The 18,094-nt window shown below is 32.8% G+C and overlaps 2 protein-coding genes across 10 annotated transcripts in view; one reads left to right on the top strand and one right to left on the bottom strand.

The window, feature by feature from the left end:
- Rpiiic53 (RNA polymerase III subunit C53) overlaps positions 1-18,094 on the top strand; it is a 160,432-nt gene that overhangs the window by 105,926 nt on the left and 36,412 nt on the right. The gene's annotated exons all lie outside the window — the stretch shown is intronic.
- The window catches only part of Lmpt (four and a half LIM domains protein limpet), a 58,649-nt gene that overhangs the window by 9,449 nt on the left and 31,106 nt on the right, over positions 1-18,094 (bottom strand). For 4 of the 9 annotated variants that reach the window (XM_074247841.1, XM_074247840.1, XM_074247839.1 and 1 more), the window contains 4 exons: positions 16,966-17,199; positions 16,663-16,872; positions 3,165-3,365; positions 2,256-2,430 (listed from right to left, as the gene is read on the bottom strand). In XM_074247841.1, the coding sequence (XP_074103942.1) occupies positions 2,256-2,430; positions 3,165-3,365; positions 16,663-16,872; positions 16,966-17,199 (820 nt within the window). Of the gene's footprint in view, positions 1-108; positions 442-2,255; positions 2,431-3,164; positions 3,366-3,578; positions 4,045-4,101; positions 4,545-6,663; positions 7,440-14,818; positions 14,958-16,662; positions 16,873-16,965; positions 17,200-18,094 lie in introns of those variants that run through there. The other 5 variants (XM_074247844.1, XM_074247837.1, XM_074247842.1 and 2 more) reach the window with 5 other exon arrangements.

The following is an 18,094-nucleotide window of genomic DNA, read 5'->3' as shown; positions in this document are numbered from 1 at the left end:
TACGACCTTTAATTATTTTCAGTCACTTTTTACCTTTTAAACATATTAATAATAATATAATTTATTTAAATAAAATATTTAAATTAAAATCAAAAGGGCTGGCAATACCTGGCTCAGCTTTTTTCCAATCGCCGATTCTGCAATCACGGCCTAGACAACATCGAAATCGCGGATCACCCTCCATGGGGATCATACTGAATATCGCGACGTCCTCATCCTTTTCTTTGGCCCTTTTGATCCGGTCTTCGTTGATCGTTTTTGTGGTAAAACGTAAATTCGTGGACAAACGCTCTCTCAGCGTCTCGGTTGCCATTTTATTTTATTTAATTTTGTTTTACTTAACAAAATAAAAATAAAAAATCGTAACACTGAACCCGATACTAAATAAAGCACGAATTTACCCAGCAGTATACCAGCCGCAAGTAGAGTGATTACTATACGCGAAGTAAACCGTGATCATCATGTGCCGAGATACTTATTGAAAGAACCCGCGTTATCCCCACCCACTAACCATTTAAAACCTTTTCCTTCTCAAAGTCTCTTCCATCCTCGATTATCCTACCTCTTCTTATCGCTCCCACCTTATATTTTAAATTCACTCTCTCTTTTGCATTATACTTAGCTCTTATAGTGTTAGTGTTCGTATTAGTGTTTATGTTTTATTGTATGGTATCGTCATTTAAACCTCTACTCCTCCATCTTCCAGTTACAGTGTTATCTCCTATCGGATTACCTTGATTTTACTCCGGTAACGCACATATACATACTAATTTTCTCGATTTTTTTGCGCCACGCGGTCTAGCCAACGCTTAATGCTATACTTAACGTTTTATTTCCTATTTTATAAAAACAAGTAACCTTATTTCCTATTCACGATATTTATTTTTTTTTATTTAGCGCAATCACGTATTCAAGCAATAGTTTTTTTTTTCTTTTTTTTTTTTTATCTATAACAGTGATGAGATTAGTATTGAAGTAGAGTAGCTTTAATTAAATGGAAAATTATTTTTAAATTCAAAAAAGTAAAGGAAATAAATAAATGAACAGAAAGTAAGCATCAGTTCAGCAATCGAGTGATAATATAAAACATAAAGTTGTGGTAAGCCCGCAGGCTTATAAGCCACTGCGGGTATAATATTCTTGTCTTATTATCATTATGTAGAGTAAATTATTGAGCAGGCGCAAAAATTTCACTGGGTATACAAAATGTATACTCGTATAGTTAGCGTTAAAAAAAAAAATAATAATAATAATAATAAATAGAGAGAAGAAATAAATTTGTGAATAAGGCTTTCGTTATATACAATTTATAATACTATTTACATTTTGTTTTATTCATGAATGAATCTTCATTTGTTCTATTATCAAGTGCTGTATTATATCGACTATATATACATAATACACTCGACAGTTGATACACTTTCTAAATATACATAGTTATATGTATTAACGTACACACAACTCTTGTGTATTTGCACAGGCTAAAGTATTCTCAGAATTAATAATCTATGTTTGCTTGGAATCAAAAAAAAAAAAAAATCAACTACTATACGACTATACTCCTCTATTTTGTTTAATTGTATTTATATTATGTCTCGCTAGATGTTTAATTACATGTTTAATATTTAACAACACTTTAATTAAATTTTTCGCTCAATACTTTATACTCAGTGTTGTACTCAAAAATAGGCATTTTATTTAAGTTTTCATTGAATGTATTTTTAAAGCAATACAATTAAAAGAGTTATTTTAAATCTAATTTAAGGACTACCGTAATGAAAGAATGTCACACTTGTATTGATGTTTAAGAGGTTGCGATAATTGTCAATGTCTAATCGCAGGGGCCTTGACTCGTTTACCTTAATAAGACCCGAATACGACTAGAGTGAGATAAAGATTTTAAAAATACAATAAAAATGAGTGAGCGCTTAGCTCAAGCCTCAATTCTGTTGATTCTTCATACCATCACATACGAGTAACACTAATCCTACGAAATTGAATTTAAAGGCTACACTGCCGAGAGCAATTAAATTGTTAAATTTAATCAATCATCGATCGTTAATATTCTCTATTGGTACGTTATGTGATCTTGAATTCTGATTTATTGCATATTGAAGTAGACTCTGTATTAACTCACATTAAATAATTGATTTTAATTAAAATTTTATCGGAAAAATAATTAATATTAATATGAACTCAACCTTAAATCAAATTTTCAATAAACGATTTTAATTCAAATTTATAAAATAACATACCAGCGCGGAAGATCTCGCCGCATCCATCGCAGCGGCTTGCAAACTGGGCATCGTAACAATTGCCGCAATAAATCTTGTCGACCTTGCTTCCAAATTGTTTGTCCACCAAAGAGACCCTGCACTTGTTGCAGAGGAAACAAGCCTCGTGCCAGTGCTTGTCCTTGTACGACAGATCCTGTTTAAATAAATTCAATTCGTTTAAACAATAATATCATTATTTTTATTACTAATTTACATCATTGAATGCCCGAAAAATAAGTCACCACCGCTACATTGTCTGAAACAACCCACAAAGTTGTTTGCTGGCGATTTAATAACATAAACAATATTTTGGCACGGAATCATGTTTTGGTGTCATTAAGAGATATTTTGATGTTTAATAATTTGGCTTGGTTGAAACAAAATTTACAAATTATTAAGTATATATATACATATATATTACAAATGAAGCTGTGGAGTATGAAAATGATGTTAGCCGGACTATTGCGTCGGAGGGAGAAGACGAAAATAAAAGCGATAAGATATACTGTATGGTAACTACTTATACTATAGAGCACAGCAACAGCAACGATGTAATGTCTGCGTCGGGTGTTTCTATTTCTAGGAGTGAGTAAGCCGACACCCGTGTCTCTTGCTGTTCCGTATCTTCGTTTATGTTTTTACATTACTACATTACATTAGTTATACCGACATTATAATATCGTCCATTGGCACGAAAATGCAATTATTACGTTGGCACCAAATAAGCTCAAGTATTACTGCTATGATTATTGGTATTATTTATTAATATTACTATTATCATTAGAGATGTTAGTAACAGGGTTTTATTTGGGTTTACTTTTTTGCTTATATACAGTTCCAAACCAGGATTAAGTGTGAAACAATACTCGTTTGATTAGAATTTATTACCTTTGAATCGATACCGATGATCTTGTTGCACTCCTCGCACCCGTTTGCAAAGACGCTTTCGTAGCATTTGATGCAGTAGGGATGCTCGTCGCGCAGAACATAGCGCTGTCCGGTCAAGGACTCGTCGCACTGCCAACAACAGAAGTGACCGCTGTGCCAATCCTTGTTCATTGCCTTTGTGTACTCTCCACTGAAAATTAACTGCAACAAATAACCATTTAGCTTATTAATTTTTTTTTATTGTTTAGTCATAGTCATTTAATTACTAAAACAATTACACAATTATTATTATATTTTTTTTTAATTTTCAACAATTTAATGAGTATGAAATTCACGTTTTTATATTTCATTATGTTAATTCATATATTTTAGCGTGTATTTATTTGGACTTTTTTATCACACTGAGATATGTACCTTGTGTGAGTGCTGGTGTATGTGCTGGCTGAATAACATGTATTTTGTAGATAAAATGTATTTAACGCGGTTTAGACATAATTTAGCCTTTTAAAAATAATAACAATAATTTAAGAGTTATCAAAAAAATAAAATGTTTGTATGAATTTTTTCAACAGATAGATATCGTATTATTTTTTATAACATTTATCTGCAATATGAATAAAAAATTATTGTTATTATAATTAATTGTGTTTTAGACATTTTGATTGCGGAGCCAAGAATTCGTCAAGATAAGCGATTTTTTTTCTTTAACAACTCTTTATACAGAAAAAAAATAGACCCGTATCAGGACTAAGTTGTCTTGGAATCGGTATCAAGTTCTCAGGGAGACCCCTTGACCCGAACAGTCACCGGAGCCGCCCTTCTGTTAGGAGAATCAAACCGTGATAAGAAACAACATAAAAAAAGTAAAAATAAAGTGATAAGGTCAAAAAAATCTAATTGAAGAAACGCGAATGTAGGATTTTCAGCCAGCACATACTCGTCGATGGCGTGATGGTTGTTCTGAGTGCTGTCGACCTCGGTGATAGTGACCTCCGCGTTCTGGTCGCTGCTCTCCCTGCGTTTGGTCGTCTTCTTCACTTTGCGAACCTTTCGCTCCGTGGTGGTGAACACTGCACTTTCTACCTCCGCCATTCTCCCTCGATTGCAGTCTCGTAACGTTCGATAACGAATAAACCAAAAACGGCGACGTACAAACGACCAAACGTTTAAACTTTTTTTTTATTTACTTTACTTTACTTTACTTTACTTTACTTTAGATTCGAATTAAAATCGGTTCGTTAAGATAAGACAGTCGATAAGATAATAAATAAATAAATAAATAAATAAATATAATAAAATAAAATAAAATAAAATAAATATGAGTGAAAATCAGAAAGCACCGCGTTGTTCCCTTGGAGGTTTGCGAACTGACTGAAATCTAGGAACAGAATGCGTTGGGCGTCATCCTCATATCGAGACGCTATTTTCAGCGTCCCGACGACTCCAGAGTGCGTCTCTGACCCCTTGTCCTAACTTGATCATGATCCCTTAGCTATGTTTTCCCCTACTCTCTTTGAAATTTAGCGTTCTAACCCAGTCCCACTACCGTTATTTGTCGCCCATCTCTGTCTGGATGTGTCTTGGTGTCTTGGTCGTCACCGTCAGCCTCGTCTTCGTGGTCGTGCTGCTGGTTGTCAGTCGGTAGCGACCTCCTCATCCATCGTCTTGTCGCCTGCCGCTGTCGGCAATGCATGTGTGCCGGGTGCAACTCTTCTTCGCGGACAGTTTACACACCACCAACTAGACCGTCCAATGATATTTTTCACGATATCCTCATCGTCATCAACAGTACCAGTACAGTTACTATCACAACTATCTTTCTTTTCTCTATCTCTCTCTCTCTGTCTCTCTCTGTCTCTCTCTGTCTCTCTCTACCTCTCATAATAATTAAACCTGTGTTCTCTGTCTTTTACTCTGACTCTGTCTCTGCTCGGTTAATCTCTTTCTCAAAGCATACCACTATACACTATACACTAACAAGACTGAGTGTATTTTAGTGCCTGACGTTAACGCAAACTAAACTCAATTCAGGAAACACCACAAATTCCAGTGGTATCTCTTTTACTCTTTTCAATACGAGGATTCTATTCATAATATATATAATTTTATAAGAATAATAAATGAATAAATTAATCGGGTTTTTTTATTGAGAGATTAATTTTTTTTCCAGGATTAAATATTTATAAATAGATATTTATCAGCAGGTGAAAATAAATGTCGAAAGTTTTTTATTAGTCGAATAAAATTTTTATGAAAAACATTATTTTGACGTTGTTGGACATTTTTTTATTTAGGTACGATATAAAGTTGAGGAAAATAAAAAAAAAGTTGAGACAATGTTCGCGACACTTTGATCTCGTGCCAAGCAGGTGGTTTTTAGACATCATGCCGGATTTTGACATTAACAAGTAAACGTAAGATAGAAAAGAGACTGAAAAGGATTTCAGAGTGGGGATTTTAAAAATTACATAAAAAGATGCGCGCAAGTAGGTCGGCATTTTCCACGCATCACCAATGTCTGGTACACCCACGCGTACTCAATATATTGTTCATATTATTTTTTTTTTTTTTTTTTATATTCATATTCATACGGCTGCTGATGAATAAGTCTGGTAACGTGAGATTTATTTAAATAGTTTCATTTTGTCTCTAAAGTATTGATAACGAATAAGTATAAATGTCACCAATATGTAATATTATTGCGTCCCGATAAATCCTATTGACATTGAGTTGAGGCGAGTTATCTATACTAAAAGCTATGACATTGACGACGTAATAATTATTGCCATTTATTATTCAAAGCCACTTAAACATCAGGCAATAAATTACCAATACTCAGCCTCAAGTTTGTTTGATTAATTGATCATCATTTTACGAATTAGGAATCGCAAAACCGTATGCAGATTGCTTACCTCTGAACAAGTGATGCAACTGTTATTGTAATCGCAATAGCGATAGCTTTTACATAAAGTGATGGAAATAAACTTGAAAAAAAAAAAATGCTAGATAATTTCGCACGACATTGTTCGGATCAGCTTGTAAGGAGCATCCATAATTTAATAAAAAATAAATAAAAAGACTATCGTCTTTCACGCTCACAGTGTTTCCCACCCACGTAATTGAATTCTTACGATTTAGATATTATTTTCGTCTGCCTCACGCGATGAACAGAGTCACCCGGTACCACAAAATATGCGTGCCCGCATCGTCACTCAACTCAAGAGTGTGACTATTAAATCATAAATAGTTAAATACTTAAAGTATTTTTGAATAACAAATGTGTTTATAAATAAACTTTATTTTTTTAAACTTAAAAAAAAAATGAATATTTTTCATCCGAGCCAAAAAATCCATTTAGTTGAATAATTATTATTTTTATATCCATCCACGTGAAGGCAAAATAAATATAAACTTTTTTTTACATAATAATAACAATAGCAACAAAAATAATTGGTGGCCACTAGAGGATTTACGTTTCATAAATAAAAATAAAATTTACCCAAAAAGCTTTACTAGACTCAACGCTGGGTATGCAGTACTCAATGGGGCCTGTAGTTTGTAAAATACTTTCATCTTCAGCATCCACAAATTCTTCTTCATCTAAAGAATCCTCTTCACTGCCCAGCAGTATGGAGGGTCGCCAACTATTCGTAGCCTCAGCATCGCCAGAGCTCGTTCTAGCAGGAGCTGGATCTGCAGTGGAAGCCTCAACCCTCGAATTATTCCCCCTAAATTGAAAATCGTTATTCGGGACGTAATGGACTCCCTGCATGGACTTGTCGGGATCAATAGACCCGTATCCGACCGTGTAGTGATCGTCAAGCGATCGTGATTTAGGAAACCGTTTGCTCACAAACGACCTCCTCCCGTTTTTCATCCACCCGTCTCTTATGCTTTCTGACTTTGGACAACATTTCCACGGAGGAATATCATAATCATCTATCTCGAGGTTTGTTTGCACTTCAACAGACACCAGGCTCGACCTGCTCGTTGACATAGATTTTTCACTGTCAGTAGGCGACGTATTGGTCCATTCATCACGATAGAACTCTTTACTGCCATTAGTCTGTATCGAAATGTCCGATTTCCGTCTCTCCGGGTCCCTTTGTCTTTTGGTAAGATTTTTTGTGCTCAAATTTTCCGCGGACTTGCTTATTTCTGCATTCTCTGACTTCAACCTTGTGGACTTTCTCAAAACGCTGGTCGGTCTAACTTTGTGTCTCTTCAGGTTAGGCTGTGAAACGGGGCTGGTACCTCGGTCTTTATTTCTACTTTCTCTGTCTATATCTTCATCTCCATCAATCGATTTTACATGATCACTATTCGAGACTGACAATAGACTTTCATTGGAAGAAAGCTCCTCTTTAAAACTACGGACTGAAGTTATCTCAGACGGCATTGCTGAGTGATCCGGAGACTTCGATTCAGTTTCTCTATTCTTAATGCAACTTTTCTTAAGCTGTTTTAATTTTCTACAAACAACGGGATCCTCAAACGAAGAATGAGTAGACGAGGAGGATCCTCCATTATACCTCGTGACAACCACAGGCACGTGTCTAAAATGTTCTTTTGTAGGCAATTCATTGCCCGAGTCATTTTCAAATGTCGTGCTCAAGTCCAACGATGAACTCGAGGTTGATAAATTTTTCGGTAGAATCGGAATGGGTTTCAATATTCCCTTGCTCTCTACCTCGCCAATTAATTTATCCGGGTCATTAATTTCTTCGAGAATTAACCTATCATCATGATCGTCGTCATACCCGTCATCTTGCTCGTTATCATAATCGAAGCTCTTTGAAAAATCACCTTTCGTTAATATTACAGCCAATTGATCTCGCGTACCATCAACCAGCGCCTGCCAAGGCTCCTCCGCGTCCTTCTCAATCAACTCGAAATCCAAACTAAGCCTAGAATCAGCCCGTGATACGCTTCTTAGATCACGACTGCTCAATTCCGACAGAGTACTTCCGTCTCCGAACCCATGTGACTTTAATTCACTTCGTACTCTCAAACTGTACTCGTGAAAATTTTCCAGTTTATTTCGCGCACTAGAGGGCATCCTCAAGTCTTCCGAGTGACTGATCCCGCAAAGGGAGTCATGGAAGCTCGGATTATCCACCATCGCCGGGCCATGGTAAGACAAGCACGGCGCCGGGGTTATTGTTATTTCCTCCGTTAAATGTTTCAAGCATGCAAGCAATTCAATTGCGCCAACACACCCTACCAGAATCGATAACAGCAGACCCATTTTTTTTTTTTTTATTTCGCTCTCAAAGTCTCTTATCTCAGTAAAGTATAAATTAAAATTTCGTTCTACCGTCATCTAATTGGCGAAACAATTTCAAAATTTATATAATTCCTTACGAGCAATTCTGGCGTTAATGTCCACATAATAAAAATTAAATTTGAAAATGCCAAAAAGGTATACAGGTGTCTCTTGAATTAGCAAATTCTCTCTTGATTGCGCAATATTACCCACCCACATCGACGCCTTTATATGCTAAGAGAAAATATTTAAGCTCACATTCATTTCACGGCTTCCATTACGCGAACTACTTTGACACGCGTCGCAGCTCGTATTTACTTGAACTAAAAAACTATTCTGACCATTTTGTTTTACTTTTCACTGCACTGTTTCAATTAATGACAATTGCCAGTCAGATATTTTTATCGAATATTTATTGATTGTAAATTGTAAAAAAAAAAATTATAAAGATAAAAATGAAATCAATGTCGACGATAGGCCTAGATTCACCGGATGTGAGGCTACTCAGCAGAACTGTATTATTTAATTCGTTTGCAGATGAACGAGATCGGACAAAAACTGGTGATGCAAAGTTGCTCCCTCAAGTTGGTAGGTAGAACGTCACCTCGATATAATAATGTATATATATGTATCTCTATCTGTCGCTGACCAACAAATACATTCCCGGGCTGAAACGCTAAAGTTAGATTAATGTGGCCCTGAGAACTTGGTTATATCGTTGCACAGCGTGTCCTTAAAAACATGTTACCGATCGATGATCGTCGTCGCTAATTAATTGCCGCCGGTAAAAACTTTTTTTGGCACCGGTGCGCTGGTAGTTTTATTCCAACAGACGAAGCTTTTGCTTTTTTCACGTTCATTCTAGACTATGACAAAGACTAAAACGAAATTCACGACAATGAGAGCTCTTTGTAACCGTTTAGTATGCTTGTTCTTTGGTTCACCGAATTTATTTACGAGATTTTGTTTTAAGATCTTGACAATGATTTCGTCATTTTTCGCACCTAGATTTACATGATTCACATTTTAACGTTGTAAATTATTTAATTCTTTACAATGAAAGGAATAATTATTAAGCCATTTCACTTTTCATTTATTTTTGGTTTATTCGATTTTAAATAAAATTTAATATTTTATATTATATCTGAGGGAGAATATCTTCACTAAAAGCTTTGTAACAAAATGTCGAACATTTAGAATGAATAATCCATCCATTTAACTGCCAGATAGTAATATCGTCAATGTATAAAATATTAACTTCTCGAATAATTCAATTCCATCTTCATATTTTGGTTATTTTTGTATATCTTTATAATTGGTTTATTGTAAAATTCATCAAGAAAGATTTTAATATTTTAAGTACATCAAAACTTTAACCCGAAAAACGGGAACATTCATTTTGATTGAAATTGAATTATAAATTAAAAATAGTTTAATTTACCACCGAAATCATTTTGTGGATGAATGATTAATTAAAAATATGAAAATTTCAATCAATATGACAATCTAAAACATTTTAAACTACAATGCAATGCAGGAAATATCAAATTATATAAAAAGAAGCAAACAAATATAGATTATAAACATAAATTTCTACAAAATTCAAAGAGGAAATTAAATTGATAATGTTCATACTTCCGTTACAGAAAATCCTGTAGTATGAAATTGATCTCTAAACTAATTGAAAGAATGGGTCCTGATTCTTTATTGGTTTAAAATTAAAGCACGTGCGCAATTTAAATTTCTAGTGATAAATATAATTAATGTCTTTAATGACAATTCAGAATTTTAACGTCACAACTGTCTTTCAAAGAAACTGTCGATAATTCCGAAATAGATACAATGACTTTACTTATTTAAAATACTGGATAATATTGACAATAATAAAAGACATAAAAAAAAATCCAAAGTTAAAATATTTAATCGTCTTCTCTCATGTATGTCAATCACTTAAATAATGCATATATATATATATATATATATATATATATATATATATATATATATATATATATATATATATATATATATATATATACAGGGTGATTCAGAATTAGTGTCCGACCAAGAAAACTTGGATAGAAGATGCGATTTTAAGCACAATTGCAAGAATAAAATTTTTCGAAATTCTCAATATTTTGGGAGTTATTGAGGATTGAAATAGACCAATCAGAGAGCTCGTTACAGATTTAAAGAAAGAAAAAAAGTACAATAAAATTTACCAAGCGAACTTCATAACGAATGATATTATTGACTTATTTATTTCAAAAATAATATAAGATGTTATTTCTTTTGTTTCGAATAAATAAAAACTTTAATATTTTTATTAGAGAAAATAAAATTATTTCGCGCATTTCCTCGGGCTTACTCGAGTAATACAATTATGGTCTTAAAATTAGTATTGCTGGTTCTCCTGCCTATTGTCATGCAAGTTGTCTTGATGATTGTCCTACGGAGTGTTATGTAGAAAATCTTACTAAGTGTTCTGACGTTCAACAAGTATCTTAATTTCATCTAGTAAATCGGCGGGATTTATGGGAAAAATTATTCTCTACAAAAAAGTGATAACATCATTTTACCGTATCATTAGCCCAAAAAAAAGTTGGAGCTGCGTCTCGGTTGAAAATTGCTATTCACTCCAAAAATTAAGTTTCCATTTCTGAAGTTCCACAAGTATCTCATAAGTGGAATGCAGCTCCAACTTTTTTTGGGCTAAAGATACAGTGAAATGATCTTAATACTTTTTTGTAGAGAATAATTTTTCCTATAGTTCCTACCTATTTATTTAATAAAAGTGAGATACTTGTGGAACTTCAGAAATGGAAACTTAATTTTTGGAGTGAATAGCAATTTTCAACCGAGACGCAGCTCCAACTTTTTTTTGGGCTAATGATACGGTAAAATGATGTTATCACTTTTTTGTAGAGAATAATTTTTCCCATAAATCCCGCCGATTTACTAGATGAAATTAAGATACTTGTTGAACGTCAGAACACTTAGTAAGATTTTCTACATAACACTCCGTAGGACAATCATCAAGACAACTTGCATGACAATAGGCAGGAGAACCAGCAATACTAATTTTAAGACCATAATTGTATTACTCGAGTAAGCCCGAGGAAATGCGCGAAATAATTTTATTTTCTCTAATAAAAATATTAAAGTTTTTATTTATTCGAAACAAAAGAAATAACATCTTATATTATTTTTGAAATAAATAAGTCAATAATATCATTCGTTATGAAGTTCGCTTGGTAAATTTTATTGTACTTTTTTTCTTTCTTTAAATCTGTAACGAGCTCTCTGATTGGTCTATTTCAATCCTCAATAACTCCCAAAATATTGAGAATTTCGAAAAATTTTATTCTTGCAATTGTGCTTAAAATCGCATCTTCTATCCAAGTTTTCCTGGTCGGATACTAATTCTGAATCACCCTGGATATATATATATATATATATATATATATATATATATATATATATATATATATCAACAATTAAGTGAAATATCGAGTTTCATGGACAGACTTTTTAATATTAAAGTACTAAACCGATTTATATATTGAAAAATCAGTCGAGACAGCGCGATAGATCTTATTTTGGTTACCTCATCGGTTACAAGCCAACGTCAGGAGATCATCATCCATACGCGTTTTGCGCGCGGTACGAGCTCTGGCCGAGTGCCAACCATTAAAAAACCCCGGCGTTTATGCTCTCATCCACGTTATCAAACTCACGATTTATAAATTTATATTTAAACTTCTCAACTGGTCGTCAGCATTGCCGGATTATTATCCAGTCGGTGTTAATAAATTTTTTTCTCAAATATTATTTTTATAATTATTGTTATTTATTAGAAAATTAAGAAATTATAAATTAACAAAACAAGCATTACGGCGGTTATTAAAATGTATTTTTTTATGTATGTTTATCCATATGTCATGATGAATGCTTCCGTTTAACGACAGCTCCCGCGTTTTACTCATACTAGATATAACACGCTCGCTTCGCTCGCCTTCAATCATTTAAAAATCCCGCCACTATCTCAGTCGACCAATCAACAACCGAATAAAATGGTCACAGAAGTGACGTAAAACGATACGACATCCGGCCATCAACTTTTTAGAAGAGGATTTACATTTTTTCGATAATCTTATACTCCCATCCGTTTAAAAATCTTCTGAAGTATCTTCTAAAAATAAATATCATCTGAGTTAAACTTTAATGATCATTTCAATAATCTGGCCGTTTATTTTTATTTTATTTATTATTTTTAGCCGGCAAAATTGAATGGTTTTCAATTAAAAAAAAAAAAAAAAAAAAAAAAAAATGAAAAATATTCTATAAAAATTAAATACAAGTACAGAAAATAATTTACTTTAGAGTACTTATTTATGAGTAAGTATCGAGTCCAGTACATTAATGTTAAATTTAACGGTTCTGTTTTAATGAGTATGGAAATACGGGCATGGGCTGGAAGAAAACGGAACAATGCCAACGTTATTTCGGTCGATGATCGAATCGGCCATGGTCGTTCAGACGCGTTGAATAAAAACTCGAAAGTATAAATAATAAATAAATAAACAAACAGTTTACATAAGTTGAATTAAAAATTAATGTTCCGCTTGAAAGTTGAGCGAAACAGTGAAAAATTGATTGTTTTAAATAACAAAAAATAAGAGACTGGTAATAAGAGATTTGGCATTGAGGAATGGTCAAGAGCAAAAACCGTGTCAGAATGCATGGCTCGCAAAACTTGCAACCCTTTCGCACGCTCTGAGACACTTACAGATCAGAGCAGTAGCACAGAGCAGAATATATGTATAGAGTTAAACATTTAACGCCTGCCATTGGAAATGCTTCCATCGAGTCTCGATTATTTCCGTACCATGAGCTTCATCGACCCACTTATATCCATTCATCTTCGCTTCTCTTAAAATTTAAATTAACTTATTTCATGTGACATTTATATGTATTTATGAAGGCGTATGAAGAAATAGATAATTTTTTTTTTTTTAAACAATCTTGAAATTTTAGCGAAAAATAATAAATTGAAGATCATGTTAAGATTTCAGCCCTTATGGAGTAATAATATTTAGAGTCAAAATTTCACATTTTCCATTCAAATAATACAAGAGAACATTTTTTTAATCTTTGAAATTTTATGTCCCATCCATCAATTTACGTACTAAGAAGTGTGATACATATTTTTCTAGAAAATTGAACGATCTTAAAAAAAAAGTCTTATGATTTTTAAAAAAATTTACTCTTTTGAAAATGATTAAAGTTGGACATATCCTACATTATAAAATTGTTTAAATTTTTTTCAATTTTCGGTAAAATTTTTATTATTTAACCCAAACATTAAGAATAAATTTAAATGAAAAAAAAATGTGGTTAAGTATTTATCAATTTTCAGTTTTAAATTTCAAAGTTCTAGCTTTGAAAGTTGTTACTATTCATATAGAGCTTAAATCAGTCCCAAGATTTTTTTTCATCAATAATTAGCTTTCAATTGAAATTGCGGTTGTTTGTGAGATCTTGAGGCAAACTTTACTTAAATTAAAATTTCTGCTGCAAAAGCAGAGATCGTCAGCAGAGTTGGGAGAAATGTGTATTTTTTTCGTGACGTTGAGCCTTATCTCGAGGTGAGCAGGCAGATGTAATTATCTCGACACGAAGTTCCATGCTAATTATCGAACCCTGGTACCGATGTTACCGTGTCAAGGTTACCGAAATAAGTTAAATGAGAGTAGAAGTGGGAGTAAAGATAAGAGATAAAAATAAAGCCTGATTGTAACAAAAAAGACAAAGATGAAATAAAAAATAGTGAGAAAAATAAAAGAATAAGGAAATTAAAGCGCACGGAAGATTGTGAATTTAAATCTAATGGTCTCGCGTGCAAAATTTTCTAGTCACGTATTTAAATAGCTTAATGATAAATCACTTGAGGTAACACTTTAAATCAAGAAAGAATAACGGCGGCCATTTAGAAAAAAACTCGTAAAAATGACAGAAACGCGCCAGTACTAAAACAAGTTTTATGTGAAAGAATAAGAATAGAAAAAGATCTGTGAGGAGAAGAAGAAAGAGAAGGAGCAGAAGAAATGGCTTAGGGGTGAATTATTTACATCTTTCTGTTGCTTTACATCGCACTGGATATTTTCTCGTTGACACAATCTCAAAATAGACAATGACTTATAGAAAACAACCGTAAAACTCATCTTCTCTGGTGTATATAAATCCCAGATGAACAAGATTTTTGGCGCATAAACCTAATCGGCTTCACCAGACACACTTGCCTAATATCTCAACCGTTTCTACTCATCAAAACATAATCAACAACTTGAATCTTCAACAGTAAATGAAATTAAAAGAATAAACTTACCTAATATAAAATAAACTCTTATTTAAAGAGAATTTACTGATTACTCGATATGTATTTTTATTTGGATAATAAAATTTTCATTTGATGTCGACGATGATGACCTGAGAAGAGTTTACGATAGACGCTCGAGTTTCTGTGACTGACTAATAAAATCTTAAGAAGGAGGATACAAGTCTGGATGCAAAAAGCCCCGCCATCGTGGGCTACACCAAATATCAAAATAGATTGCGTCAATTGCTATAATTCTTAGTAATATGCTCGTAATATATTATATTTTTCATTGGAATCAAACCAAATTTAATAGTTATTATTATTAATAATAATAACAATAATAATAAAAATAATAGCGACATTAATACCCACAATAAAGTAACAAGTTACTAATAAATCAAACAATAAAAACGGATTTTAAATAGAACAGATAATTTTTAATAATCAACAACATAATTATAAATAATCGCACCCGTGAATCAACAGGACGTCAATCGTTACTTCAACAGGTGGTCGATAAATCAGTGCACCGTGAATTCATTCCGTCTATACATTTTCTCAATCAAAATAAAGAGAAAATCATTATTGATATTATTAATATTAATATCACCATCAATATTATCTTCTCATCATCCTCCTATTTATTTATTAATGTAATTATAATTATAAATGATTAAATCATTTTTCCTGGAACAATTAGCCTACCGATGAAATTTGTTCACGAATAACAAATTTATTTCCAAGCTATTAGATATATATTCCGAGTTTTCGGTAAACTCAGGTCTCGCTATTTCAGTACATCTAAATTAAGTCCGGCCTAGTTGCTGGTAGATGTAGTTGTACGTCCGACTATCAACACAACCCTCGCCGACATCGCTTTATTTTATTGTTAACGCAATAAGTTTGGTATTTTCAGGGATTCGGAGAATCTTGTTAATTTGTCACTGAGTATTAACAAAATTTAATTTTATATAATTTAATTTAACATATCAATGGACAACACTTGTCCAATTTACGGTTTTTAAATTCCTAGAATATTAATTGCCTCTCAGTGGCTAATTAATTTAATTAATTATTAATGTCTGCACTTGGATTCAGTTCAGAAGAATTTTAATTCTGAAATAAATTAAGTTTCGAATAAAAAAGCTCGTCGATAAAAACGCGAGTAGTGGATAAAGCAGATGTGTCAGCCGTCGGACAGTCGGAATTGTGACATGGGCTGACCTCTACTGGCTTTACTATTTATTTCATGAAAAAATTGGAGGTAATGCAGAAACAGATTCTCTGATAATTAATTTTTTTAAAACAATTTTTGATCTAATTAAATAAATAATTGTTAGATAAAAAAAAATTAAAAAACTAAGAAATGTTTTTTAAATAAATTTTCGTTAATAAAATTTTAATTATCAACCGCGATCAAAAAAACCCAGCTTTGCCGATAACAAAACGGTAGCAAAGAAAGATCTTCCCTGATAGCCACCTTACCTGTAACTTACTGTCAAACTACGTCCGCAATTTGAAGCTAACTTGACGGAAAGAGTTGGTAAAGCAAGCGATTAACTATTAGTTACCTATAACTTACTCTGCAAACAGACGTCAAGACTTGCTGTACAAGTATTTCTGTCAAATTGTAATAAAGTTGAACGGAAATTTAACTACAAGTTTGATTGTTAACTTGTATTCAAGTTTCGGCCGTAGATTTCCGTCAATTTGCTTACAACTGTTGTCATGTAAAAAATTACCGCTAACTCGATGTCAAGTTAACCGTAACTGCTAGAAGCCAACTACTTACTGAGAAAGCGCTGGCTATCAGGGTTGAAATTTAAAAATTTTCAATAAAAAAATGTAAATACCTCATCGCAGGCAGCACAGCGAGGCTTAAGTCTTTCGGCATAATGTCTCTCGCAATATAATGCGTCATCGTGAACGCAATAGGCTAAATCAACGAGTAGTTCATGGCACTGAGCACACTGGAAACATGCGGGATGATAGAGCAGTCCAAGTTTGCTTGCCATCACGGCGAGACTCCCATATTTAAATGGCTCGTGACATACTCCGCATTCCTGAATAATAATAATATTTTATTAGATAAATTTTTTATAGGAAAAAAGAATGATAACTAATAATCATAAAACCCAAAAAATTTAATAACTCACATGTCCACGTTCAAGTACTTCCTGGACACTGCCGATGTCCAAAGCTATTTCATTTCTCGCGGCCATAAAATCATCAGCACTTGCCGCGTGCCTGGGGTCCAAATGCCGGCAATAAGTCCGCGCGAGATCTTGCTTAGGTAATTGAGTCGCCAGTTGACGGTCGCGATGACGTTCTCCAGGAGTTCCTAATCGCGGAACTGATATTTCCGGCAACATTGAAAAATATTCCTCCACCTGAAATAAATATTTTATTATTTATCAGTTCATTGCAAGAAATTGGGAGTGAAATTTTTATTCTCATCGCTCGGAATACCGAAGTGAAAAAATATCAGTTTTATCAGCCAAATCATTAAAAAACACTTCAAATGATTTATCTAAAGCTTAAGTTTTTAAATATTGAAACTTCATTTTTCTTAAAAATTTTGATGCAATTTTAAAATTAAATTAAGACAAAAACTTGTATTATTTTTAAAAAATCTCTAAATACAGATTTTGTAATTTTTAAATGAATAAGATCTATTTTGTTTATTTTTATTAAAAATTAAATAAATAATTTACCCCGCGAAGTTTCTTTTATTAATCTAAATAAAATCCTTCTCAGAGTGAATTTAATTTCAAGGAAATTTAATTAATTAAAAAATTACTCCGCGAATTTTTACATTGTAGAGTTATTTTGATTGATTAAAATTACAAAATGATAGTTCAGCTGTATCTCTTGGCACAAATCCCACCAAATAACTAATAAAACCAGACGCAAACACTTGACTCAATTAAATATTGCGATCGTAAATTTATGAGTATGTTCATAATAAAACGCATAATCGTTAAACTTGTGGGAAACAGTCAATATACTTTAATAATACTTAATCTTTACAATCTTTATCCATTTATTTATCAATTTATGTCCCGTAATACTATATATTTTTAATTCGATCAATAAATTAATTTATTACTTGATCAATCAACTAAACGAACAACTCGATTGGTTTTAATTACCGACGAATAAGACTAAAGTAATCGAATCTAGTAGCAGCAACGAGATAAATTTTCTCAAACCTCCGTTATGGAAATCCCTGGCCAGCTGCCAGAATTTTCAGTACTCAGTAATTTTAATGTTAATACTAATACT

This window comes from Cotesia typhae, unplaced genomic scaffold (genome assembly GCF_013202065.1).
Source record: "Cotesia typhae breed Kobodo isofemale line unplaced genomic scaffold, CoteBio_Ctyphae contig_5, whole genome shotgun sequence".
NCBI lineage: Eukaryota > Metazoa > Arthropoda > Insecta > Hymenoptera > Braconidae > Cotesia > Cotesia typhae.
The sequence above is the reverse complement of the archived record's forward strand: the minus strand, read 5'-3'. Positions and strand labels throughout refer to the sequence as shown.